Source organism: Pelodiscus sinensis, chromosome 2 (assembly GCF_049634645.1).
Source record: "Pelodiscus sinensis isolate JC-2024 chromosome 2, ASM4963464v1, whole genome shotgun sequence".
NCBI lineage: Eukaryota > Metazoa > Chordata > Testudines > Trionychidae > Pelodiscus > Pelodiscus sinensis.
Window position 1 is genome coordinate 62977546 of NC_134712.1, and position 27859 is coordinate 63005404.

At 45.1% G+C, this 27859-nt stretch overlaps 1 protein-coding gene across 2 annotated transcripts; it reads right to left on the reverse strand.

Moving 5' to 3' along the window:
- Positions 1-262: 262 nt before the first annotated feature.
- SDCBP (syndecan binding protein) lies at positions 263-27859 on the reverse strand. 2 transcript variants are annotated; one of them, XM_075920656.1, is made up of 9 exons: positions 27596-27859; positions 19584-19648; positions 19114-19192; positions 12200-12309; positions 11284-11442; positions 9509-9684; positions 5300-5471; positions 3163-3254; positions 263-1045 (listed from the first exon to the last, which is right to left on the reverse strand). In XM_075920656.1, exons 2-9 carry the CDS (start codon positions 19632-19634, stop codon positions 991-993), a joined length of 894 nt encoding a protein of 297 aa, XP_075776771.1. In that variant the 5' UTR covers positions 19635-19648; positions 27596-27859; the 3' UTR covers positions 263-990. The 2 variants fall into 2 exon arrangements, with proteins under 2 accessions (XP_075776771.1, XP_075776770.1); XM_075920655.1 differs by having other exon boundaries at positions 11284-11445; positions 27596-27855.

Consider the following 27859-nt stretch of genomic DNA (forward strand, 5'->3'; position numbering starts at 1 on the left):
TATTACAATTCAAATAGCTTTGCATTTAACAGAAAGATTTAGACCTCTGTTGAAGAACTACCAACAGAAAGAACCATCTAATTCTTAAAAAGAGGAATACTTCATTTTTAAGAAGAGAGTATGCTGCATAAATTACAATTTCAATCTAATTAGGATACACTTGATGGTTAACATTTATCTGTAAGCTCAGTTTGGTTCAACAATCATCAACAATAATGCTCTGACTTTTAAAATATTTATCCTACATAAAAAATCCACAAAGTTTTATCATCTTTATTTGATTATTCCTGAACTTTATTTTTAAACTTGTTTAAGGCTACAGAATTTAAGCATCTTAGAGTTACAATTTGTAAAATGAGTAGTAAAAAAAGATGAACGTAACAATTTTTCTGTATACTTCACCATTTAAAGCGCCTCTTTATGGCATGATGCCAATTTTAAATTCTGTTTTCTATTGGCTTTTTTTTGCCAACAAGGTTACTTGAACAGAAAGTACATTAGCACTAAAAGTCATACTAAATATACTGTTCTAGATATATACTTACAAAGAAGGCAATAAAAATACTTATTTATCTGAAAGAGAACCTAGAAAGAGCAGCAATATGTGTAGATCATGGGTAACTGATACTATTACTTGCAGAAGAAACATGTATTAGTTTCCTTTAGTTGTAATGGCTTATCATAGAAACAATAGTAAACGAGAGTAGCATGATCCTACAGAAAGAGATCAGCAGAACTTTGTTGAAAATTTCACATTTGTAAAATCAGCATTAGGCTACAAATAAGTCTTACAGTTGTATGACTAAACAAGGTAACATATTGAACTGTAACATTCCCAGCCATTATATATCATGTAAATGTTCAATGCAGCATCTCCTCTCTTAGCCTCAAGAAAGGCTCATGTGCAGAATCCAGAAGTCACTGAGTATAATAGCCCAAGATTAGCTGTTTTCTCATTACATATGTACATACAATACAATGGCTTTAAATTTAGACTTCAGGGACTGCATGGTCCATCAGACTTTTCATGATGCCAGAAGCCATCCTGGGGGGGAAAAAAGTCTCCTTTATTAAATCTTAAAATAAAATAAAAATCCTTACTTTTTTTTAAATAATGCAAAGAAAGAGAAACCAGAGAATACTTGACACTAAAATTTCTACATCAAAACTGCGCCTTACTAGGTTAACAGCAAAATATTGAAGCAAATTATATATAAAACTAGCAGGTGATTGTGCAGTTGGTATTTTACTCTACCTCCTATGAAAACAAAATATTCTAGCATACCTCGTACATGGGTGCAGAACTGGGAGGCATACTCTACCTGATGTCTACAACAGAGAAACTCGGGATTTAACAGCTAAGGATAACTTTTTTTTAAAACAACCTCAACACTGAAAGCAATATTTTTACCATGTTGCAAATAGAACAGGTGGTCAGGTAGTAATAGTGGCTCAAAGCACAAAAGAAGATGGCAAGAATGTCAGTTTTACACAGAGAACACTGGAGTCTAGTCCATCTTTTGTCAAGATGAGCTAGTTTTAGTGTACCACCACTGCTGAAACAGGGAAATTAGTATGCAGTAGGCTGATATGCATTAGAATTCCCTCCCATTTAGAGCACACTAATTCACTGTGTAGACAAGACCTTACTACTGGACATTCTAGTTAATACACACCTAAATGATATTAGCCTTTATCACATTGATGGCTTATACTCAATGTGCAATCCATTATCATTCCCAAATCTTCTTCAGAAGACTACCACCTAAGTATTCCCTATTTTGCAGTGGTGTATTTGATTTTTCCCCTTCTAAGTGAGGTACTTTGCTTATGACACAACTTGGAAAGATTGCAAGCAATTTGGGGGACAGGATTAGAATTCAAATTGACCTAAAAAAATTGTGGAAGTTGTTCTGTAAACAATGAGATTAGGAAGATAAGTGCAAAGTCTCCATGCCATTATCCAAATAACTAATGAAAACATAGAACAGTACTGGACCTAGAACTGACATTTGTCAAATACATCTTCCAGACTGACAGCAAACCACCCAAATATTTTAGTCAAATACATTGCTGTAGTCAAAAGTACATTAGCAATCTAAAATAAAAAAAAATTAAAAAAAAGTTTTCAAAGAGGGCTGTAAACATTTTTTCCAAAGTAATTAACTAGAAAGTTACAAAAGTTATATATTACTGAATTTTTGTATATCAGATGTTTGAGACATCTTCCGACACAACAAGATTAAAGCCAATGATTTCCCAATTCCCAAAAGAAGCCGTTTCAGGTTTACAATTGTTTGAAGTAATGGTAATACAGGCAGTCCCCGGGTTACGTACAAGATAGGGACTGTAGGTCTGTTCTTAAGTTGAATTTGTATGTAAGTCGGAACCGGTACATATTGTAGGGGAAAGTCTACCCAAACATTTCTCCAGAGCTCAGTTTTATTCTCCCACACCTCACTTCCCTCAGTCCTTTATTCTCAAGCTGAGGTGTCTGCTGAGAAAAGCCGCTCTGCGTCTCCCTGGTCTGCTGGGGGGGGGGGGGGGGGGGCGAGGCGGCGCTAGCTTCGCGTCTCCTTGGTCTGCTGGGGGGAAGCAGCTAGTGCGGGGTTGCCTCACCCCGTTTGTAAGTAGGGATCCGATCTAAGTCGGATCCATGTAACCCGGGGACTGCCTGTACATTTCTGTAATAAGCTACCCTGATATTACCCATGTGAACACTGAGTCACAGGAGGGGAAATGAAATACAAATATTGTTCTACAATAATCTGAGATTCAGTCTAACCTATAGGAATTATGTATGGTACACATTACTCCGTAAAGTAATTCCAGTGTTCTAATTTCATGCCACTAACTCATACTGCAACAGTTTGCCCTCTACTTTGTTTGCAGAACAGATGTTTTCAACACTTTGTCTTAAATCAGTGAACACACACATTACAGCAAAGTATTAGCATAAATGAATTTCCACAAGTGACTGACGCCAGATTTGGCATTTTCTTGATTCAAACACATAAGACGCATTTGGTTTGAGTTGGGTTCTCAGGTAAAACTAAGTAGTAATCATCCATTGGAATATTATTTCCTCCACAACACTTAAAGAAGCAGATTAGTGCAACTAATTTTCTATTTTAAAAAATGATTCAAAGTTTTCTTGCTTACCTCTTAATTATGTGTTCAAAGATATTTGAAGGCATGATAGTAACTGTCACAACATTCCCAGCTGTTGCCAATATGTCTGCAATTTGGGAGTCCTGTTAATGAAATACAAGAGAACAAAACCTCATGATCTGAATCCCTGAAATCCTTCCAAGCCTGCCTAGCAGCTACAGACTATAAACAGGACACACACAAAAACAAGACACACACAAAAACAAAGAAACTTTTCAAAATGTCGGCAAGGAACCATTAAAGAAAAATATCCACCATAGACCACAACAAAATAACAGCTTTGACCATGATTAAAAAAGATCCCTGGTTTCGGAACACAAGCATCAGCATGAACTCACCAAAACTTTAGAAATAAGAGGGAAACCCTGCCATAAGTTCACAGGGCAATGTTGATATTGGCAAGTGAATCTTTAGCAAGATGTACATGTCTCTGGATAAAGCAGGAAACAATACAGGCAGTCCCCAGGTTACGTACAAGATAGGGACTGTAGGTTTGTACTTAAGTCGAATTTGTACTTAAGTCGGAACTGGCATCCAGATTCAGCCGCTGCTGAAACTGACCAGCAGCTGACTACAGGAAGCCGGAGGCAGAGTTTCTCTGCCCCAGGCTTCCTGGAATCAGCTGCTGATCAGTTTCAACAGCAGCTGAATCTGGACGCCTGGGACAGAGCAGCTGGGGCGCTGCCAGGTAGGTCTCCGCAGCGCCGCACCTCAGCGCTGCAGGGACCAACCCGGCAGCACCCGAGGTGCTCTACCCCAGGTGTCCCCAAGTCAGCTGCTGCTGAAACTGATCAGTGGCTGATTCCAGGAAGCCTGGGGCAGAGCAACTCTGCCTCGGGCTTCTTGTAGTCAGCCGCTGGTCAGTTTCAGCAGCGGCTGACTTGGGGACGCCTGGGGCAGAGCAGCTGGGGTGCTGCTGGGTTGGTCCAGTAGCGCCGAAGAGCGGCGCTACTGGACCAACCCAGCAGCACCCCAGCTGCTCTGCCCCAGGTGTCGTGATTCAGCCGCTGCTGAAACTGATCAGCAGTGGCTGAATCAGGACTCCTGGGGCAGAGCAGCTGGGGAGCTGGGGTGCTGCCGGGTTGGTCCAGTAGCGCCGAGGAGCGGCGCTGCGAGACCAACTGGCAGCGCCCCAGCTGCTCAGCCACAGGCGTTCGCGAGAAAAGCCTGGCCTGCTGGTGGGGGGGGGGGGGGGGGGCGCACTAGCTGCGCCCCACCGCCACCCCGCCAGCAGACCATGGAGACGCAGGCAGTGGGACCGAGACGTGCCGCGGTCCCGCCGCCCAGGTCCTCCGCGGCTTTGCTCCGCGTCTCCCTGGTCTGCTGGGGGCCCGCCCCCAGCAGACCAGGGAGACGCGGAGCAGCTTTTCTCGCCCCTGAGTACACGGGCGGCAGGACCTCGGCGCGTCTGAGCGGTCCCGCCGCCCGCATCCTCCGGGGTGAGAAAAGCCCCGTAAGTGCAGATCCGACATAAGTCGGATCCGCGTAACTCAGGGACTGCCTGTAGATTTAAAATACCACATATCCCAGTTTCATTCAGAATTGTGTATGAGAAGATATCAAAATTTTGTTGAACATTCTTGATTACATTGACTGGTAGAAAGTCACACCACTAAGGGTATGTCTACACTTGCACTCTCGTTCAGACTAGGGATGCAAATGCAGACATTCAAAATTGCTAATGAAGCAGAGATTTAAATATCATGTGCTTCGTTTGCAAGATCTCGCTGGCGCGCTAGTTCGAATCACAGCTGATTCAAAAGTGAAAGTGCACGCCGGGACGCGTTAGTTCGAACCAAACCCCTCGGTGAGGAGTAACGTTAGTTCGAACTGAGGGTTTGGTTCGAACTAACGCATCCCGGCATGCACTTTCACATCAGCTGTGATTCGAACTAGTGTGCCGGCAAGATGTTGTAAACGAAGCACGGAATATTTAAATTCCCGCTTCATTAGCAATTTCGAATGCCTGCATTTGCATCCCTAGTCCGAACTAGGGTGCAAGTGTAGACATACTCTTAAGTGTTCAGGATGATACTCATATGATCATCTAAAAGCACTGCTCCCCTCTCAGAAGCATACTAAGATATGACTATTGACACACTGAATTTATTTTAGTAAAGCACGTTACCTTTAGTCCAATTACATTCTGGCCATTAATTTCACACATATAATGCTCTGTAAGAAGTCCATTTCTAGCAGCAGAACTGTCTTTTACTATTGAGGTAACTTTTCCATTTTTGAATATGAAGCCAACATGACCTGTGCTGTCCTTATGCATAGTAAGAGTTCGTTCAAAAGGCCTGCAAGAAATAAGTGCACAACATGAAATTGTTGTACTACAGTCAATAAGTAATCGATATATACTGAAAACTTCCACGAGATTACAATAACCACTAAAACCTGCAGAGCTGTCTGTATATCCCATAATATATTATGTTATATTGTTGATCTACAAGTATTCCTTTTGTCTTAAATGTTTGTTCTGCTAATACCTGTATGATCTTGGGATGCGAATGGGTAGCCTGTTAACTGATTACCCAGTAAGCATCACCCTTAATGGGTGATGCTTACTGAGTAAGTTAACCATTACCCAGAAGCAACCCGCCACAAGCTGCGCAGGCTGGGAGTTGGCAGGCATGTGTGGGGCAAAAGCAGCCGGGGGAGTGAAGGTGCCAACTCAGCCTGCAAGCCTGGGAGTCAGGGGAGCAGCCTCTGCCCATGACACAGGGGCCACTCTGGCCCACTCACCCCCATTTAATCAGTTAACCAGCTAAACTTAACATTTAACCGGAGAGCTAACTAAATGAGATTTTACTTCCCTCTTACTATCCATCTTTTAGCTAAACTATTTATAAAAAATTACACAGTTTAAGATACAGTACATTTACAGGAGTCAGTTCTGATTAATCAATTTTATGAGTAACTGTTACTTCCATTTTAACTTAAGAATTTAATACAAAATGCAAAAAATAAAGCTTACTTCAATGTTGAAAGATTGGCATTTTAGGTGATTAATATACTCTGAACCCATACATTCAACTATATGATCAAACATCCTGGTATAACCAATTGCTTCACTTAATATTTTAAGCTTCCCTTCCCTCCCCGCACTTTTTTACATACATTCCCCTGTGCCACAAGAAATACATAAATTTCCCAGCCTCTTTAACATATATACATTTACAATTTATATTACATCTTCTTATAAGAATGGATTTGCCTCGGTGTTTTACAAGATAGCTAAAATTTCTTTGGCACATAACACTGGTTAGATCCGTGGTCACCAATCAGTAGATCACGATCTACCGGTAGATCTCAGGGGCTCTAAGAGTAGCTCTTGAGCCCTCTCTGAACTGCGTGCCTGTGCAGTACATTTACATTAGATTTCCTCATTTGAGGAGCAGCTACTCACCGAGCTGGGAGGTTGGGAGAGCTGAAACACCCCAGCCAGCTGACTGTGGCTTTCAGCTGAAAGAGGCTGCCCCGCGCTCCAGCTGATCAGCGGCTTCTCCTCTGCGCCTGCCCACATGGGGCTTGGTGCACCCTAGCTGAGTTCCATGGCCAGCTGGCCAGGCAGCCACTTCTCTTCCCTCCAGCCCAGCTGCCCTGCGCTCAGCCCAGGGAGGCTGTGTCTAGCTCCAGCTGGGCTGGAGCAAGCTTCCCAGGCTGAGCGCAGGATCACAGATGCCCATCTGATGGACTGTATACGACTAGCACTCTCAGACTACAACCCAGACTTCAAGACACTGGCAGATACTGTTCAGTCACAGGTGTCACACTGAGACTTTGTTATTGGAAGAAAAAAATAGATAATTATCAATACTTGATTTTAGATTTACAAAACAGCAGAGAAAAAAAATGTATAATTGTAAATGCTTCATTTGACATTTAAATAGCATGAATTAAAAACAGACCATTTATTTCATAACTATAAAACATGTGATTTTAATTTTATATATTGCATAATTTAAAAATAAACTGTTTAACAGAGTGTATAAGGGCTGGGGATAGCAAGTGATGGACAGAATAGAGAGGGCGGGGCTTCAAGGAAGGGGCGGGGCTGTAGAGCTTCGCCTGTTCTGAGACTTAAAAAGTGATCTTGGGTGTAAAAAGGTTGGAGACCACTGGGTTAGATCATTAGCCTCTATTCTGGAGACCTAATACTCGCCCACAAAATTGCACTGGTGTGTTTTAAAATCAGTTTAAAGTTAACCACTTAGCTTAACCATTTAGTTAAACTAACAAGTGTAAAAACCCCACTAATTAAAATGGCACAAGTTTGTCTTGCTAAAGAGTAACTACAAAGCTTTCCAATATGAAAATTAAGATAAATGCCTACAGTATTTTGGTATTGATATTTAAAAACAGAAAGGGCTATCCTTGCAAATGCACAAAATACATAGCCACGTGGGGCACAAAACTACCCCAAATTTCATGGTGCCTTATGCAGGTAAGTGATGGATATGGGACTCTAGAGGCCCCAAGTCCCATGCCTCTGGTGGCTATGCACATTTGTGGGCTCAGCAGCCCTCTTCCCCATCCCCGCAGCTGCCCCCTGTGGGCTGTGCCAACACCAGCCCCTAGCCCAACTGCCCCCCTTTGGGGTTGCGCCAAGCCCCAACTCTCAAGGTGGCAGTAAGTGGCGGGAGCACAGGCCCGAGAACTCAGGAGGAGCAGGTGGAGAAGCCATGGAGCTGGTGGCCAGAGAGAAACAGTGGGTTCCCCTTCAAAGCACTGCTGCTCTCCAGCTGGCAGTGCAGCTACCCTCTGCAGAAAACTCTATCAGGTCTGAAGAGTTGGCAACTGCAGCTTTTACCCCCACATCTTATCCTCTCCCCTCTACTCTGCGGAGCAGCTGCTCCCCCTGCAAAGAGTGTGGTCACCAACAATGGGTAGGAACGGCCCTAAAGACATATTTTAAGGCAAAAATCTTGGAAATATTTGAGTGCTAATGGCTTTACCATCAGTAACTCAGAGCCTTAACTCAGGACTAGACAGAGATAGCAAAGGAAGCTGTCTAAGATACATGTGTACTTTTTTCATTCAAAAGCGGTCTGGACAGATATAGCAAAAACCTAAGTAGAATTACATTGGCAAGAAATTTTGCATACTTCCTGTCCGAGACAGTTAGCCCTTACCAATGCCAGAATCTTAAATTAACAAATTTATTCATGAAATATTAGACATAAAAAGGAAGTTTCTGGAAAACTTAGATTAGGCCTGTCGATTAATCACAGTTAATTCACATAATTAATTTTAGTTAATCATGATTTTAAAATTGTGATTAATTGCACCATTAAATAGAATGCTAAAAAAATGTGGTTGTTCTTTTACATTTTCAAATATATTGATTTCTATTGTGTACAGTGCTCACTTTTTTATTATAAATATTTGCACTGTAAAAATGATATAGTATTTTTCAATTCAGCATACAAGTACGGTAGTCCAGTTTCTATCATGAAAGTTGAACTTACAAATGCAGATTTTGTGTTTTATAAATGCACTTAAAGCAATGGAAAAAACTTTTTTGACTGTACAAGTCTACTCAATCCTGGTTTTTGTTCAGCCAGTTGCTAAAACAAACAAGTTTGTTTACGTTCATGGGAGACACTGCTACCTGCTTTTTATTTACAATGTCACCTGGTAGTGAGAAAAGGAGTTCACATGGCACTTTCGTAGCCAGCATTGCAAGGTATTTATGTGCCAGATATGCTAAACATTCATAAGTCTCTTCATGCTTTGAACACCAAAAGTGCCATGTGAACTCCTGTTCTCATTTTCAGGTGACACAGTAACTAAGAAACAGGTAGCAGTATCTCCTAAAAACTGTAAACAAACTTGTTTGTCTGAGCCATTGGCTGAACCAAACGTAGGACTGTGTGGACCTGTAGGTTTTAAAGTTTTACAGTGTTCTATTTTTGAATGCCTAATTTTTGTTTACATAATTTTAGATTTATAAATTCTACTTTCATGAGAAAGAGACTGCATTACATTACTTGTATAAGGTGAATTACAAAATGCTATTTCTTTTGCTCTTACAGTGCGTAAATTTTTAATAAAAAATAAAGCGAGCACTGTACATGCTGTATTGTGTGTTGTAATTGAAATATTTTAAAATGTAAAAAATATCCAAAAATATTTAAATAAATGGTAGTCTATTAATAGTGCAATTAATAGTAGTCACTTGACAGCTGTAACAGACTAAGCAATTTGGGGCAGACAGTCTGTTATATGTGTTTGGTGCTTAAACACAGAGGAATCCCATGCTTTAGATGCTAATTCAATACAAATAAATAATAACGAACAGTTACTTTTTATTTACACTTGATAGTTTTACCTGTCACGAATGATCATCGAAATTCTCTCGCCCGAAGCCTGCTTCAGAACTTTATGAGATTTATCAGAGCTCCATCCTGCACAGTTTTCACCATTAATTTGCAGAACCTGGTCCCCAAACCTCAGACCAACTAAAGATGCTGGAGAGTTGGCTTGTACTAACTGGACAAATATTCCCTAAAATGGAGTGATAAATACAAATCATTATTCTTGATTAACAACAATTAGAAAAAGTTTCCAATGCCCATTACATAAAATAAACATAAACAGCAAACAGGAGAAGGGTTTGAACAACTGCTCCTTTTAAAACCATTAAGAGACAGCAAGGGAAGGGGAGCGAGAGCTGGTGCCTGTGAGGAGCTTGCTTTAAGCAGGGTCCCCACAAGCACCAGTTCCGCCTGCCCCACTCCCACTCCCGCGCTTCAGCATGAAGGGTGATGGGGACAGGGTGGAGCTGATATATGAAGGGAGCTGGCTTTCAAGCCAGCTCCCTGTGTGTATCGGTTCCCGCGGATCCGCCTGCCTGCAGAGACAGCGAGGGGAGGCAGGCAGGCATCGATGCTGAGGGGAGCCAGCTTAAAAACTGGCTCCCCCTCAACACCACAGCACCAGCTCCACAGTGCCACCTCCTCCCCACTCTGGGGAAGCACGGGGTAGGGGAAGCTGGACCGCAGCAGTAGCCCCTGTCCATGGGGGGAGGAATTGTGTCCAAGCTCTCCATGATAGGGACTTTTACTGTAGAGCAGCCTCCGTCTGCAGCGGGCCTAGGTTCACTGAGGACAGAAGTTGCTCTGTTTGATGCCGGAGCAGACCCTGTCCCTGTCTGGTGTGGTCTACTTTGGAAAGACCCTAAGGCTTTGTCTGCATTGGGAAATATCCCACTTAACAATGCTTCAGCTCTACAGGTTTTAGCAGTGTTGTGTACCTCAGCAAAGGTGGGGTTTGGTATCAGTGTATCAGAGGCAGCAGCGCGGGACAGCAGGCACCTAGTCTGCACAGGGAGCTGGTTTTTAAACTGGCTCCCCTCGCGGATCAGGTCCCGCCTACCATCCTGCACTGCTGACTCACTGGCTTCCGGCCCCATCCCGGAGACCATCAGTTGTGTAACTGCTATAATTTCATGGGGTCACACGACCATTCAATTACACAATATCTAACATTCCTAGTCACCACACAGGAGAAGAAGAAAAGCATACTTTGGTGTTACTCTTCATAGATTATATAAGCCAACTCTGAGCTTCACTTTCCCTAATGTTCCCCATCAGTGGTATATTATACTAATCCGCAGGCACTATCCAGCGGTTAGTAGCACTAGAAATTAAATCATGATGTGTTACCCTGCAAGTTTATGCATGAAAACTAAAGCTACTGAGCTCGTGACAAAAACACCAATTAACAAATATCACAGCTGATAACTTAAGTGTTCAACATTTGTATTTACCATATAAAAAAGGCGCTATGTGTAAACTTGGGTACTAAATGTACATAATGCTGGTTGCTTCTATACATTTTATATATAGAAGTAACTCATTACATAACACTTGAATTTAGATATGTAATCTATTAGTATATTATGAAAGTTACAGAAGACAAAATACTAACTATAGATAAACAGATACTAGAAATATTATGCACCGGATAGAAGTTTATCCCATTTTGTATTTGACTCAAATTACATGCCTTTGCATCAGCAACTTGATACTTCCATACAATCATTTCATTTTTGATTGGACAGTATTCTACAAAAGAAAGACAATTAAGTTTCCATATCCTTACATTGTCTATGGATTTAAGGCGAAGTCCAATTTTTCCATCCTGATCCTTACACATAATTACTTCACGGATGCCTTGTTTAATTTCTGCTCTGCGAATTCCAATATCATTTCCAGTTACTGGAGCCACCATGTAATTCACAGTGGAAGGCCTTGTTACCAACTGCTGGTGATGAAAAACCACATAATATCAAAGTACTGAGAACAGCAATTTGTGTAGACATCTGAACAAGACATAGCAGTCCAAATGGAATCACAATTTCACACAAATGAAATTTTAAGATGTTTTACTACTAGTTACATTTGGGGAGTACAATTTTCGAGGTTTAGTGAAGATTTCTTTATACAAAGTTCTTACTTAACATCTCACTTTCAACCCTTTAATTTTATTTTAATAATAAACCTTTAGATGTTAGATTCTAAAGGATTGGCACAGTGTGCTCTTTTGGGTAAGATTCAAGGTATAAATTGATCTGGGACTGTGGCTGGTCTTTTGGGACTGGGAGAACCTGTTCGGAGTCTGTGAAATTGGTTTTATAACCTCTCACATGTGCAAGGTGTGGTGCTGCTTGCAGCACAGGGAATGCTGGGGTGTCTAAGGGGATTTTCTTGTGAGACTTCTTGCTGGCCAAATTAGCAGCCAAAGTGCTCTGTGTGACTGGTTTGGCACCTTTTAGAGAAGGACCCCAGCCCTGCTTCTGAGCAATTTACCCAGATTTGACCCTCTCAGCGGTGCCCAAACCAACTCATAATATTTCAGCATCTTGAAATCATGAATCCGTCACTGATTAACTATAGTAATGGCCAGAAGAATAAAAGACTAAATAGAATATGCAGAGACCTATCTTTGAAGAGCAAGGTATTTTGTTAATGCATAGGCACTGTTTTTTAAAGGCCGGGTTTACTTGAATAGTACCTACCCCCTGAGATTGTGCATCAGCAACCATTGGTAAGTTTCCCTGTATCTCCTCTTCATTAAGACTCAGGCCCATATACTGAGAAAGTTCTGGGTATAGTCTGGGATAGAGGCCTAGTGAAATAAAAAATTCAAATAAATTATTCATTATTTATAATATAGAAAACATCTAGTATTAGTAAAAGAACGGTTACTTACCTCGTAACTGTGATTCTTCGAGATGTGTTGCTCAAGTCCATTCCAATACAGGTGTGTGCGTGCAGCGTGCATGCGCCGTTGGAAGTTTTTCCCTCAGAAGTACTCTTAGGGCCAGCAGGGAGCCCCCTGGAGTGGTACCAGTATACCAGTCCATATATACCTCTGCTGGCCCCCTCATCCACTCAGTTCCCTCTTACCGGCATATTCCAGATAAAGGGTGGTGGGCGGGGATTTGGAATGAACATGAACAACACATCTCAAAGAATCACAGTTACGAGGTAAGTAACCGTTCTTTCTTCTTCGAGTGATTGCTTATGTGCATTCCAATATAGGTGACTCCAAAGCAGAACCTAAAGAGGAGGGCTGGAGGATGAAACGACACCGGAGTGGAGGACCGCTCTATCCAGGGCAGCGTCCCCTCTGGCCTGATGCGACAGTGCATACTGGTTCGCAAACATATGTACAGAGGACCATATGTAGCGGCCCTGCAGATGTCCAGGATGGGAACCTGTGCTACAAAAGCAATAGAAGCGGCCACCGCCCTCGCAGAGTGTGCTCTAAGAGGCGGGGCTGAAACGTCTGCCAGGGGTGTAGCACTCCCTGATGCATGCGGTTATACAAGAGGCCATGTGCTGGGTGGACACAGGTTGGCCCCTCATGCACTCTGCAATAGCCACAAAAAGTTGTGGTGACTTTCGGAATGGTTGGGTCCTGTCTAAATAAAAGGCTAGCATCTTACGGATGTCTAGAGCGTGTAAAGCTTGCTCTTTCCCAGATGTGTGCAGTTTGGGGTAAAAAACAGGCAGGAAGACGTCCTGGGAGGTGTGGAAGGATGACACCACCTTAGGCAGGAAATCTGGGTGAGGGCAGAGCCAAACCTTATCCTTAAAAAATACCGTGTGTGTGGGAGGCGGGGGGGATCTGATGTTAGTGCTCTGAGCTGAGATAGTCGCCTGGCAGAAGTGATCGCCACCAAGAGAGCCACCTTATAAGATAGGTGGAGGAGGGAGCATGTCACTAACGGTTCAAACAGGGGTCCCATAAGTTTGAAGGAACCAGGTTTAAGTCCCACTGGGGTATGGGCTGACGGACACGGGGATAGAGCCTGTCCAGCCCCTTCACGAACCTATTGACCATTGGATTAGCAAATAGGGTTTTCCTCCCTAACCCCGGGTGGAAGGCCGAGATAGCTGCCAGGTGAACCTTGATGGAGGAGGAAGAAAGATGCTGAAGCCTAAGGTCCAACAGGTAATCTAGGATCAGGGGGATTGGGACCCACCTAGGATGCACCCCCTTCTGGGAGGCCCAACAGAAGAACCGCTTCCACTTAGCCAGATACGAGGCCCTGGTAGAGGGTTTTCTGCTACCCAGGAGGACCTCCTGAACCCGTTCAGAGCACTGGAGCTCCTTAGCCATTAACCACGGAGCTTCCACGTCGTCAGGTGCAGCAATTACAAGTCCGGGTGACGAAGCCTGCCCGAGTCCTGGGATATCAGGTCCGGGACCAGCGGGAGGGATGCGGGCCACTAGCAGGAGAGGCTGAGGAGAGTCGAAAACCAATGTTGCCTGGGCCATGCCGGGGCAATTAGAATCAGGGACGCCCTGAACTCCCGCACTTTCAGGAGGACCCTGTGTACTAACGGGAAAGGCAGGAAGGTGTACAGCAGGACTCGCGGCCAAGGGAGGAGGAGAGCATCTCCTAAGGAACCCTGCTCCCTAATCCACGAGGGAGCAGGAGCGCGGGCACTTCTTGTTCTGCTCGGTGGCAAACAGGTCCAGGTGGGGAGAACCTCACGCGAAGAAGATGGAATGGGACACATCCCAGCGCAGGGACCACTCATAACCTGCAAATGATTTGCTCAGCCTGTCCGCCAGGACATTCTGGTAATCTGGGAGATAGGAGGCCATCGGGTGGATGTTCGTCCCGATGCAGAGGTCCCACAGGTGGATTGCTTCCAAGCACAGACAGGGGGAGTGGGCCCCGCCCTGCTTGTTTATGTACTCCACCACTATCGTGTTGTCCAAGAGAACTTGCCCCACACAAGCCAGTCGGACTGCCTGGAGCTCCCTGATGTTGATATGCATAGAGATCTCGTCCACAGACCACATACCTTGCATGTGGAGGTGTGCTAAATGAGCTCCCCAGCCCGTGTCCATGATCAGTCAGATGGATGGCACTGGTCTGGAGATCAGAATCCCTGTACTGTTTTGTTGATGGGTAGAGCCACTCTAGAGGGGGTATCAGCATGGAGGATGTTAATGGTAGGATCCGAGTCGTCGGAAACCTTCTCTGCTTGAACTCCCAAACTTTGGGCCAGTCGGCGAAGAAAATCCTGATGGACTCTAGCATCCATGGAAGGCATGGACGGGATGGAGTCGGCTAACGCTTTGTCCGGGGAGGAGGACGATGACCCCTTTTAGACCTCACCCACAGGAGCGTCCTCACAACTTGGATCATCCAGGCTATCAATGGACAAGGAGGGGGGAGGTTGGCTCACCAGAGCCGCGCTCCACCCTAGACCCAGGGATGACTGTACCAGAGGTAGGGAACGTCCCGAAGTGGGGGACCTGACCAAAGGCATCGTCGATGGAGGAACTAGTGGTCCTGAGGAGACAGAAGCTGGTATAGGTGGGTCCGTGCCCTGGCTCTGGTGGTAAGCCCAGGGAGTCCAGAAGGGCCATTGCCCCAGAGGCTGAGGAAGCCATGTTTGCACCATGGGCACCGGAAGCAACTGAGTCCACTGCTGCTGATACGGGAGTGGACTACGGTGCCTGGAACGCTGCCAAGAGTGGGAACAGCACCGTGAGCGAGACCCAGATGCCCTCGAGGACCGGACAGATTCCGCCTCGGAGTCAGACGAGTACGCCGAGGCGGACCAGGGCGGAGCCAGTGTGGAGAGAGTTGTGGTGCGCCAAGACATGGCTTGCTGAAGTGCCAAGGCAGTGGAGGAGGCATGGCTGCGCAGGAGTCCTGCATGGAGGTAGGTGCCGACAGTCCCCAGGGCAATGACGGCACCGGGTGATGCTGCCGCGCTGAGTCCTGTGCTGTGTCTTTGGCCGGTGCCGGAGGAGTCGGTGCTTCGACTGTCGGTGCCGCGTGCGGTGCCGTCGGGGTCTGGCAATGTCTACCCTCCTGTCCAACGCCCTTGGTCGCTCCGGGAGGCAATCGGTGCCGAGTGTCCCCGTGCCACCTAGGGGGTGCCGAAGTCGGAGGGGGAGGGAAGAGAGAGGACTCAATTAGAATCCTCGCTGCCTCCAAGGCCTTTGGCGTGGGTAGCTCTGGAAAGTCCTCCGGAGGGCTGATGTCCCCTCGCTGGGAGGCAGGCCCGCCCGACCTAGAAGGCCTGGGCACAGGGTTTGTCGGCGCTGCATACCCCACTGGAGGGCGCACGCCTAGGCGTGGACCGACCCCTGTCAGGCCGCCTCTTCTTCTGAGGTGCCGGCGATTGAGAGCGGTGCTGGAGAAGCACGGTGCACGGAACCGTTGCGCACCGATGCCAGTGCGCTCTGGGAGGCTGGTGCCGAGTCCAGTGCTGGTCGGAGAGCCGCTTCCATGAGGAGGATCTCAAGTCGCGACTCCCTCTCTTGTTTTGTCCTGGGCTTGAAAGCCTTACAGATTGTATAGGCTTCTGTAAGGTGTGCCTCTCCCAGACACTTTAGACAGGAAGAGTGCAGGTCACCACACGGCATAGGCCTATTGCACCGTTTGCAGGGCTTGAAGACTTGCAGGCTGGACATGCCCTGCCATGGGCACACCGTGGCAGGGAACACCACCAAAAACAAAGAAAAGAAAGAAACGAATAAAAAGGGGTCTCTAACTTAAATTGCAGGCACTTAGCTGCAGATTAACTACAAGGAAAGAAGAACAATGAAGATAACGATCACGTTGAGGAACTGAGGATTGTTCCAAGGACCGTCACAGCTGTAAGAAGGAACTGAGTGGATGAGGGGGCAACAGGTATATATGGGCTGGTATACCAGAGCCACTGCAGGGGACTCCTTGCTGGCCGTAAGGGTACTGCTGAGGGGAAAACTTCTGACGGTGCATGCACGCTGCATGCACTCACCTATACTGGAATGCACATGAGCAATCACTCAAAGAAGAATAAGCATTGACTGATTTACTTGAAAAATACTGCAGATTACGTTCCTACTGGCTACTTCTCTGTTCCAATACTTTACCTCAAGGCAACAATGACAATGAACTATGCCTTTGAAAGCACATGCAATATCATCCACTAGAAAAACACTGCTATTTCATCACCTATCTTAAGGTACTTGCCTACTTTTACATAAAGCACTCTCCATTGTTGAGGTCATGTTTAGCCTTTTTTAAATCCTAGCACAATCTATTTCAAACCATTTTTTAGTTTCCATGATTCATAAAAACAAGGGTGAAGTTATTTATCATCACAGAAATGAGGTGAGAAACCACTTCAGACAGACAGAGACTGTGCTCTGGAAATCTGAGCAGAAGACATAAGCTTCAGTCTTCTCTGGCTTGAGAGGAAGTGGTTGGGAAGGAGGGACCATTTCCCTTTCACCCCATTCTCAGGACAGTGAGAAGGACTGCACTGAGAGGGATCTAGGTTGGATAGGCATGCACATGATGCAAGGGAGCAAAGAATCAGATCGATAGTTCGCTCAGGGACCGAATTTTGCTTTTTATAGTAGGTTTTAAGTGTTTCGTTGTATTAAGTGATTAATATAGTTCTGCTTTCAGTAGTATCGGCTCACAAACATGTCTTTGTAGTTGTTCTAACATAATTCACATCTTACAGCCATCTGAAACTGAGGTACACAATCCACTTTATAAGATAGTGTTTGGCCAAGCCACACTTTCCTGAGGGGAAAAAAGCCTATAGAAGAATCATAAAGCTAGTAGTTCTGTGAAATAGTAACATTAAGGGAGCAGAATGTGCTCTCCCCCAGAGCAAACAGGTGTTATATATGGCAAAAATTGGAAGGAGTCATTGCTTTATTACAATAACAAGAAAAAAAGGTTTTGTTGAAAGTGGTATGAAATATTTTACTATTGAGTCATTGGAGGTCATTGGAAATTTCAGAAAAAAAATGATTTTTTTAACAGTAAGAACTGTTCAAAGATACTTAATGCTTAATAGTTTAAAACCATAAAGACAATATTCCACTATATTAGCCAAAAAGTCATTTTAAAGAAGAGCGGTTGGCAGGACAGTTGGGTGACAACGAACTTATTAATTCACAAGATCTGTTTAACAGTTACCTTTGATAAGTTCTCCAAAACTGTCATGCTTGGTTGGATTTCTTTGAAATGTGGTGGTCCACGTTACTTCCCCCAGCTCCGATTGGCCGGGTAATTTGCAGCCAATGGGAAATGCAAGCAGCTGTACCCGCAGGCACACACAAAAGAAAGCACAGGTGGCCCACCCAGGACTAACCCCGGAGAACAGCCTCCAGTTTATTGTACACCCCTCTAGGAGCAGTGTGAATCTTCAAGAAACCTCAGTACTCGGGAGGTCAGAAATATGCACAAATGCTAAGTGTAAACACACTTATGCTGGGGCATAAAATATCTTCAATGTTGAATCAGCTAGTACATTTAAGGTCTCCACTGACCAAGCGGATGTTGGTCAATGATGATGGTTACTATGCTGATCACATTTGGTACCCGGTATTTTCAGGCCTGGGTACCAAATGTGATTTCAATTCAATGGACACTGCTATTTAAATATTTTTGACATGAGGGGCATAAGGTTCATGCAACATTAGAAGGGATCCATATGGTCACAGTCTAAGAAGAAATATGTTATCATGAAAAGTAATAAGCCAATTTGTATCAGACTAACACATGCCTCCTCTCCAAAGACAGAGATCTTAAATCATCACCAGAAACTTCATGCAAAAGCTTCATATTGCCACGCTATTCCACTATCCAGTGTGGAAGATAGGATTCCTGCCACTAGCTGTTCCAAAATTCTCCTTTATGTGCAGGGAGGGAAAATATGCAAAGATAATTCTGACAGTCCTCAAACTTGTAAATCCCCCATAGATTTCAAGAGGGTAAAGGCACACAGAGGAGGCATTTCACTAACTCCCCAGCTTCAGAATTGTAAGCACTTCAAAGAGGTATCCATTATGGATGTTAACTAGCGATTAATAAGCTAATTGAGTAGTTGATAGTGTTAGCTCCCGGAGCTGTGTGAGTTGGGGCTGAACAGTCCTGGCTGATGCCGGATCCCAGACCACTGCAGGTCTGCTGGGGTGCCGGTGGCACTTACTACATTTAAAAAGCAGAGCCGCAATGTTCTGGGATCTGGTGCAAGACAGGACTGCTCAGTCCCAGCTTTTGCTACAGAGGCAGTAAGGGGGGGCGGAAGGTAAGCAAGTAATCGAGTAGCGACTCGACTACCAAATAAGCCTACATTTATCAGGAGTTGACTACTCGCTTACATCCCTAGTATCCACAGGGAGGGAAAGGAAAGAAAAGATATTAGCTACAACTCCTTCTAATTACATTTACAAAAAATATGTATCCTCATTCCACTGCAATATTTGCATTTCCAGAAGACACAGTTTGACTCTTATTTCACAATAAAATAATTATTCTGTTCTTATATACAGTATAGTTTGACTGTAATTGAAGCTCCCTTCCAAAAGAGATTTTCCTTACAAAATTTCAGGATTTCTCATCCTCCCACCCAAAAAAACCCCAACGTTTTGTACTGCACACAAACTTACTTCCATCTTGAGAGATGGGACCAGAGGCTTCAGACAAAATTGCTGGATTGGCAGGGTTTGAAGAAAAGGCAGTCTGGGCCTAGCAGAAAAAAATGCATGTTTATCAATAAAAATTACATCATTAAATTGTAATTTTGGTATAAACAGAGCTGTTGCTATTAACTGCTAGATACCAGCAAATAAATAAGTACTTGGTTAAAAAAGCATAAGGTTCCAATAAGTATCACATAAGATTTACATTTTAAAATATTTGTAAGAGCAAGCACTCCTAATTTAAGAAAGTATTGATATTCAATCCATTCTTATAGGTGACAAAGTACCAAAAAAAGTATTTTAGTCAAAATTAAAATCTAGTACCCACACAATTAACATACGACTTGTTCTAGAAATGAAATTCTAATTATTAATTTAACTGGTTCCTCTTAATTAGAACTCATCTCAGAAAGAAGTGTATATATATTTCACCATACCTGAATTACTTTATCCACTTTCAGATCTTCCAGAGAAGGATAGAGAGACATTTTTTGCAATTCAACTAAAAAAAACAAAAAAACAAGAATGTTACTTTAATAAATGTCACAAGTTGAAACTGTGGTCCAGGAATCCCACGGAGGTAGCAGGACTAGAAAGCCCCTACAGCAAAGGTTGCGGAGGCTCAGAGCGGAGCCGGTCAGTGGATCCTGGGGCACCAGAGCTGGGGGCAGGGAAGCTGGTGGGAGGCTGCTGCTACGAGCACCAGCCAGGCAGCTGGGTAGAGGAGCCCAGCAAGAAGGCTGGCATTGCCCCTCCCAGACCTTCACTGGTCTGGACAACTCCCTTATCTGGGACCAGTTAGATCCCAAGGGTGCTGAGCCAGGGAAGTCCAACCTGCATCCAGAAGAGTGAGTTTGTTAGCATCAAAACAAGAATAAATCATACTAGAGGCAGCAATCGGGAGGGTGAGGAGGGCAGGTGGGAGAGGATATGCACGGGGAACCAGCTTTCAAGCAAGCTGTCCACATGTGATGGCTCTGCAGACCTGTCTGTCTCCCTCCTCCCCCCCCCCCTTCCACCTTGCTGCGTCCTAGAGAGGCAGCAGGGGGGACAGGCTTAAGAGTCAGTTCCTCCCAGCACCATCTTCACAGTACAACCGATACTGCCCTATCAGAGGCAGCAGCATTGGGCAGGAGAGGCTGCCGTAAAAGTAGACTCTGTCTGCAGCAACCTGGGCTCACCGCAAACAGGGACCGCTCTGCGGCAGCAGGCCCTGTCCACTTGGGGGGCGGGAGGGTGTGAATGGTGTCTGAGCTCCATGCAGACAGAAGCTGTTGCTGCGGAACAGCTTATATCTGCGGGATGCTTGGACCCTCTGTGGAGAGGGGCTGCTACCACCCAATGCTGCTGCTTCTATATGAGAGGCAGCAGCACGGGGTGGTAGGCAGAAGCTGGTCTGCACAGGAAGCCAGTTCCTCTCACAGACCAGCTCACGCCTGCTACCCAAGGATGCTGCCTCTGATAAGAGGCGCAGCAGCATGGAGTGACAGGGGACTCCTCGGCAGTGGAGCAGGGAGCACACTAGCAGCTGGCCCCACCTCCAGGGATATCAAATAGACATGCAACTGCTAAAATTTTATGTGGTTACATGACTATTCATTTACATGCTAATATCCCTATTAAAAATAGAAACCGTATAACCAATCAATATTCCATCAGTTCCAGGGTTGAACAGGCTCCCAGTCCCCATGGGCTTCCTAGCAGAGTTTAACCATTAATAGGAGTTGATGAGTATCAGCTTATCAGGTTAACCGGTTAAACTTATAAAACCTTAAGTAATGCAATCCCTAATTTTATTTATTTGTTTATTTATATTTGCAACACAACCACATTAAACTCATATTGAGGTTGTAATCCACAACTCTCAAAACCTTCTCAGCACTGCTGCCAAGCAAATTACCTCCCATTTTCTATTTGTGCATTTGGTTTTTCTTCCCTTAGCACCTTATATTTGTCTTTTTTTAAATTTCATTTTGTTGTCTATAGCCCAGTTCTCTAATTGAAGTCCCTTTTGAATTTTAGCTTTATCTCCAAAGTGTTTGCAATCCCTCCCACACCTCCTCCTAGCTTTGTATTATCTTCAAATGAAATCAGTATGCTTTCTATTCCTACATCCAGGTCATTAATAATAATGTTAAGTAACACAGGACTAGTAGATTAGTTGCTTACATCCTTACTGCAAACTGAATGTTTTACACTCTAACAACGTCACTAGTATTCAAGTCAGGATAAGTTGTCTATAGATCCCTGGCTCCTCGTTTTAAAGATAGATACTACATTTCCCTGGATGACTAAACAAGAGCTCTAATCTGTCATCTATGAGCTCCTGCAGCTACTGTAAAATCTCAAATATAATGCACACTTTTTTTCTGAGTTTTTTGGGGTCAAAGTCAGGGTGCACATAATATATAGGAGTTATTGTTTAAAGTTTTATTTTGTCAGTTCCATGTCAGAAGACGACGAACCTCCACTATGCCGATGCCACGCTAAGACAGCAGTAAACATGAAATCAACATCAACTGAAATGGCAGAGATTCCTAGAATGCTTTAAAATATTTAAAAATAATAAATAATATGAAATGTATGTCTTACTTGTTGTATGAAATAGTTTATAGTTAATTATTTGCTGATATTTATGAAAATAAATTATAAACATGGACACCGGATGTGAAGTTGAATTTTATTCCCATAGACTAGCAATCATATAGACTTTCAAAAAAGTAAGTAAATCAATAGTCATTATACAGTAAAACTCCGACGGTCCGGCATCTGATGGTCCGGCACTCCTAATGGTCCGGCACCATCAGGAACCCGGAAGTGCTCCAGGCAGCCGGACCATTGGAGCTGCTCTGCCCCCAGCTTCCCCTATTCAGCCGCTGCTAAAACTGACCAGTAGCTGAATCGGGGAAGCCGGAGGCGCTGCCGGGTAGGTCCCCTAGCGCTGCCCCTCGGGGCTGTGGGACCAACCGGGCAGCACCCCAGGTGTCCCCGATTCAGCCGCTGCTGAAACTGACCAGCGGCTGACTCCAGGAAGCCCGAGGCAGAGCTCGGTGCTCTGGGGACCAACCTGGCAGCACCCCAGCTGCTCTACCCCAGGTGTCCTGAGTCAGCCACTGCTGAAACTGACCAGCGGCTGACTCCAGGACTCCAGCAGCTGGTCAGTTTCAGCAGCGGCTGAATCAGGGACGCCTGGGGCAGAGCCGGACTATCGGAAGGGGGGGGGCTATGAGGGGTCTGGGGTGGCATCCCCCCCTACCCCAGGCCCCTCATAGCCCCCCCCCCCCGATAGTCCGGCATATCTGATAATCCAGCACCTCCTGGGTCCCAAAGGTGCCGTATTATCGGAAGTTTACTGTATATAGGAATATAGATTCTTCCATTATGATAAAATTAAAAAGTCAGGTGCGCATTATACATCAGTGCACATTATATTCGAGATTTTATGGTAATTCTATCAGCACCCTGAGTTGAATAGTATCAGGTTCTACAGAATTAAACTCATTCAAAAGAAGTCAGAAGAGCTCTAATATGTTCTTTATTATCCAGATCTGCATTCTCTCTTATTGCCTACGATAACGTCACTAGTCATCCAGCCAAATGTTATTTTTTGAGTCAAGACCGAAGCAAAGTAGGTATTCAGCAGCTCCAAATTCCTATTCTTTTGACAGCTCACCTTCTGCAGTGAGCAGCAGACAAACACCATCCCTGATCTTTCTTTTTTTGCCTTAACATATCTGTTAAACCCTCCTTAGCTTTGGCTTCCCTGGTTTTGTCCCTAAATGCTTCCCACATATATTTCCATAGTTACAAGCCCCTTATTCCATTTCCTTCATGTATCGCTTTCAGTTTTTAGGCAGCTAACAAGCTCCTTGTGCTGCTACACTGATTTCCAATGGCTCTTATCTTTCCTCTGCCTTGCAATAGCAACATCTTATATTACATCTTTAGGGTAAGGATGTGATAGAGCAATTATTTGGTTAATCTTGTAGTCGATATAATTTGTATCAACTATACCATTAGTCGATAAGTGCAGCTCTGCAGAGCCACAAAGGGGTAGCTCCTGAAGATAGCTCAAGCCTGGACTGAGCAGTCCTGGCTCACACCAGCTCCGGACCGCTGTGGCTCTGCATTTTAAACAGGTCCCCAGCAGACAGGAGCTGCTGCCAGAGAAGCCTCAGCCCACCGTGGGCAGAAGCTGCTTCACATCAGCCTCCGCTATTCCCCCCCCCCATTTCTCCCTTCTGCTGCCACTGATAGAGAGGGGACAGGCAGCACTTTAGAGACAGTGGCTTCCCCTGCCACTAGGGCCTCAGAGTAGGCAGGCAGAGTGAGCTGCATAGCTGAACTATTTGCAGCCACTGAAGTTAATAAAGCAATGGACATGGGAAGGGAAAAGCAGAGGTCTAGGGCCAAAAGGGAGCGCAGGGTTAGCAGAGATGGGCCAGCATCTGGGATTTATGGGCAGCTTCTGAGAACTCATTTCTTTGCTGTATTGCTTTCATGTCAGGAGTTGCAGCTCCCGGACAGAATCCTGCCATGCAACAAAACAGCAAACTCTCATCCATCCCTCTCCAGAACTGTGAGAACAACGGTTGGTGTTTCTGTGCATCACTCAGAATAAGCTAATTCCAGCTCCACAAGATCTTTGTGCTTACTGGAAGACTAGGAACTTGCCCATTCATAAACTAACAGAGACTGCCCTACCTTACATCTTCTTCTTTGTCAGCTCTGTAAGCACAGAGAGGTTTAAATAAATAGGGGGAAAAAATGTACTTATGTTTTCTGAGGAAAACACTAAAAGAATTAACCATAATGTACCACAATGAAGATTTCTTCAAGAGATAGCACTAATCATATTTAAGTTTGTGAATTTGTAATGCTATTCAGCAATAAACTGTTGATTTGATCATTTGAAATTATTTTTAAAAAATTAAACATTCTTTCAGAATATAGGAAGTTTGGCAGTATGGAGATTAATTTAAAATGGAAACTGAGTGATGAAAGGAGGGATTATTTTGTGTTTGGTGCATTTTTTTTAATTATTTGAATTATTTAAATGCTAGAAGATTTACCCAGTGTTGCTTGGGTCCTTAGCCAAAAAGTCCTTGAGTTTTCTTCATTTAAATCATTGCTCTGTGGTAGGGCTGGGATGAGGGATTCAGTATGAGGACTTCACTGGGGAGAGAGGACTATCCCAGCCCTCTCTCACCGCAGCAGCTTGGGGCCAGGTGAGAAGCACGTCTCCATTGCTGCTGCAGTTCCAATGGGCACAGATAGGGGAGAGGTGCATGTTCCCCAGCTGGGGACAGATACAGGTTCACCTGTCCCCTGTGCTCCCCAGCCAGACTGAGGAATGGAACAAACTGTGCACCTTCCCCTGACTACCTGAAGGGGACCAGCAATAGTCCCATACAAATGGAGGGTGGAAGCTGAACACGCGCACACATACCCCGCCCGCCCTCCCTAAAGGGCACCTTGGGGTAGAAATGTTAAATTTAGATTAATTGACTAATCAAGTAGCTGATACTATTTGATTAGTCGATAAGGAAGCCTCCACCTTTGAAGTATAGCTGCAGTTTCAGAGCTGTTGCAAAAGCAAAGGCAAAAGCACTGCGGGGAGCACGGGGTCAGCAGGGGACTCAAGCAATCCCCCACTGACCCTGTGCTCCCTGTGGTGTTTCAAAGCAGCAGCTGACCTTGGGCTCCACATGGCACTGCCGCTTTGAAACGCCACATGCAGCCTGAGGCTAGCTGTGGAGTCTCCAGCTGGCCCAAGACTGCACACGGCGTTTCAAAGAGGCAGACCCTGGGCTCCACACAGTGCTGCTGCTTCAAAGTGCCCGCTCTTCCTCTCCCCCACCCCCTTGCTGCCTCTTTCTGCAAGGCAGGGGGGAAGCGACTAGTGTGTGACTATCCGATAAGCATTTGCGACTAGTCGTTCACATCCCTACCTTGGGGGTAGGAGACTTAGGTATAGGGCAGTCTCAGATGGGGGGGGGTACCCCCAGGCAGCCACTTTCACCTGCCTGATGATTATGCCTCTTTTCTGTATGATTTTATGCATCCCCATATGCATCGAGTGGGGGAGGAGTGTGTATAGCTGTTTAAGATTAACCGATAATTCTGTAAAATCGTTACTCATACAGGGAATCCTTTAGACTTCTGCTTGCACCAAGTAAGCTGAGATTCTCTATTGGCTTTCTTGTAATTTTTTTGGGCAATGTTATCTCATCACAAATAGGAAGGGAAGTAGTCTCTGCAATCACAAAGGGATGGGAGAATGGCCTGCGAGGCATGCTACTAGAATGAGCATGAAAGGATTTGAGAGCCTCTTATTTATAATGTAATCAGACTTTTGACAAACATTTGAACGATAAGTTAAAACATAATTTAACTGCAACCACAACATGAGTAATCATTGAATGGCACTGTCCAAGCTTCTAAAGAAAATTCTACAAAGAAATGCCATCCTTAGTAATGTTGGTTATTCTAACGGACTGAAACCTGCATTTATTTAAAGAAAAGTCATGTATGCAGCTGCAATTTGTCATAAAATGGTCAGAGTTATACAAATATTAAAAGCAACCAAGATGAAAAAACTTGAGAAAACTCTACACTGCAATTAGCTATTCACTACACTGTGTAACAGCAGACAACTTTTACCTCAGACTTCATAGCTTGCAGCTAGTTTGTTGATTAATAAGTTAAAATGAAAGTATGGACAGAAATCACTACCCTATTTATAAGTGCTACTTAAAATCAGAGAAAAACTGAGCAAGAAAAGGATTCTGACTTCCCACATAATCGCTTGACTTGATTTCTGTACAGAGATGACTCAGTCCATTTTTGTTTATGGAATCTTGCCTGCTGGTAAGTGTTGAAAAAACTAAAAAAGGAGGATTGGGAAAGTGACTCAAAGACAGGAAAGAAAATGGCAACTGAGCTAGACTACTTTAAAAAAGCTTTTCATTAAAACAAGCCCAAAACCTGATCTGCAGAGTACTATGAGGATATATTTTATTGATTCACCTCTAATATCTGTCCACTGCCAACAATAGACCAAGGACAACCAGCTACTTATCACCTAGTTCACTGATTCCACCAAAGCCATCATAAGGTGTTTACTATTCCCTAGAGATCAAATGCTTATGCTTATCAGATAGGAGTGGACTAGTCAATTCCCCTCACCTTTGCTGTCTCTATCAGAGGGAGCAAAGGGGGGAGAGAGAGGGAAACCAGGCCTTAGGTTCCCCACCCTCTGTTCTACAGTGTTCAACTTATCCATACATTAGAACTCTAAATCTCAAAGGCTATGTCTACACTCATGGCTTCTTGTGCGAATAATATGCAAATGAGACTAAGCATGGAATATCGCCGAGCCTCATTTGCATACCTAATGAGCCACCATTTTTTTCAGAAGAGGCTCTTGCGCAAGAAGGACCGTCTACACTGCCCCTTCTTGTGCAAGAAAAACCCTCTTGCGCAATGCCGTTCTTCCTGAAAAGTAATAGGTGTAATGGCATTGCGCAAGAGGGTTTTTCTTGCACAAGAAGGGGCAGCCTAGACGCTCCTTCTTCCGCAAGAGCCTCTTCTGAAAAAATGGTGGCTCATTAGATATGCAAATGAGGCTCGGCGATATTCCACGATTCGCCTCATTTGCATATTACTCACCCAAGAAGCCATGTGTAGACATAGCCAAATAGTTTAACTCAACAACTGCTACAGTAAGAAGCCAAGATACAGTAGTGTTTCAGTCTCAGGACTTGTCTGAACAGTGAACATCCTAGCGATAAAGATCTGTGTTACTAATTGGAGAAGTAAAAGTGATTTAGTTTGCAAAAACTAAGAGCATTAACTAAGCACAAAAGACTGAACTGGACACTGAATAGTTTGTACAGTGCCACTGCTTGCTACGACTCTCCCCCCCTTAGATAAGCATACCAGACCTATGCCAGTGACGCTGAGCGTTTCAAGGGGAGATAAAAGGTTACCATAGTAGAGACAAAAGAAAAAAAAAATCACCAGAGAGCCCATCGGCCCAGACCCCCAAGCCAGAGCTGTCTTATTTCGGGCGGGGGGGGGCAACGTGGGAGATTAGCAGGATTTCCCGTCGCGGTGTCTCCAGGGTGCCCAGGACGGGGGCTGGCCGCCTTGCAAGGGGCAGGATCAGGAGTTTCAGTAACGAGCAAGGACACGCCCCGTTCCCTCGCCCGTCCCGGTGGGTGCGCGCAGCGACCCTCTGGCCTTTACTCCTGGCCCCCCTCCCCGTGCCTGGCTGATGCACACACCGCGCAGCCGCAGGTACCGTTCGGGCCGGGCCGGGCGCGCTCGTACCCGGAGGGGCCCAGACAGGGCAGCTCCGGGCGGGGCGGCTGCGGTGAGCGAGCCGGGGGGTGATACCGCCCCGAGTGAAACTGGGGGGGGGAGCGCTACCCGCCCTGACACTCACCGGCCGGGCCGAGGCGGCGGCAGCTGCTAGTCTCACACCGCTATCGGCGGCTCCTGGGGACGCGGCTCTGCGAAGGGAGCGACGACGGAGGCTGCGGTACACAACGGCTCAGCGCGGGCTGTGCGCATGCGCCGGTCCCGTGACACTATGCAGGAGCGGGGGCAAGGAGCCTCTCGGCAGCTAGGAGAGGCTCCTGTTCCCAGTCCGGCCCCGCCCTCCCTGAGCGTCTGCTGCGGGGGGAAGCGAGCTGAGAGAAGGGACCTG

What these genes read in the sequence shown, in the direction of transcription:
- SDCBP (XM_075920655.1), bottom strand. Translation starts at nt 19,634, where the DNA reads ATGTCTCTCTATCCTTCTCTGGAAGATCTGAAAGTGGATAAAGTAATT. An exon ending in TCCCATCTCTCAAGATGGAA is followed by an intron (nt 12,310 to 19,113) that starts GTAAGTTTGTGT and finishes TTATTTCACTAG; the next exon opens with GCCTCTATCCCAGACTATAC. An exon ending in TTTGAACACATAATTAAGAG is followed by an intron (nt 1,046 to 3,162) that starts GTAAGCAAGAAA and finishes TTTCCCCCCCAG; the next exon opens with GATGGCTTCTGGCATCATGA.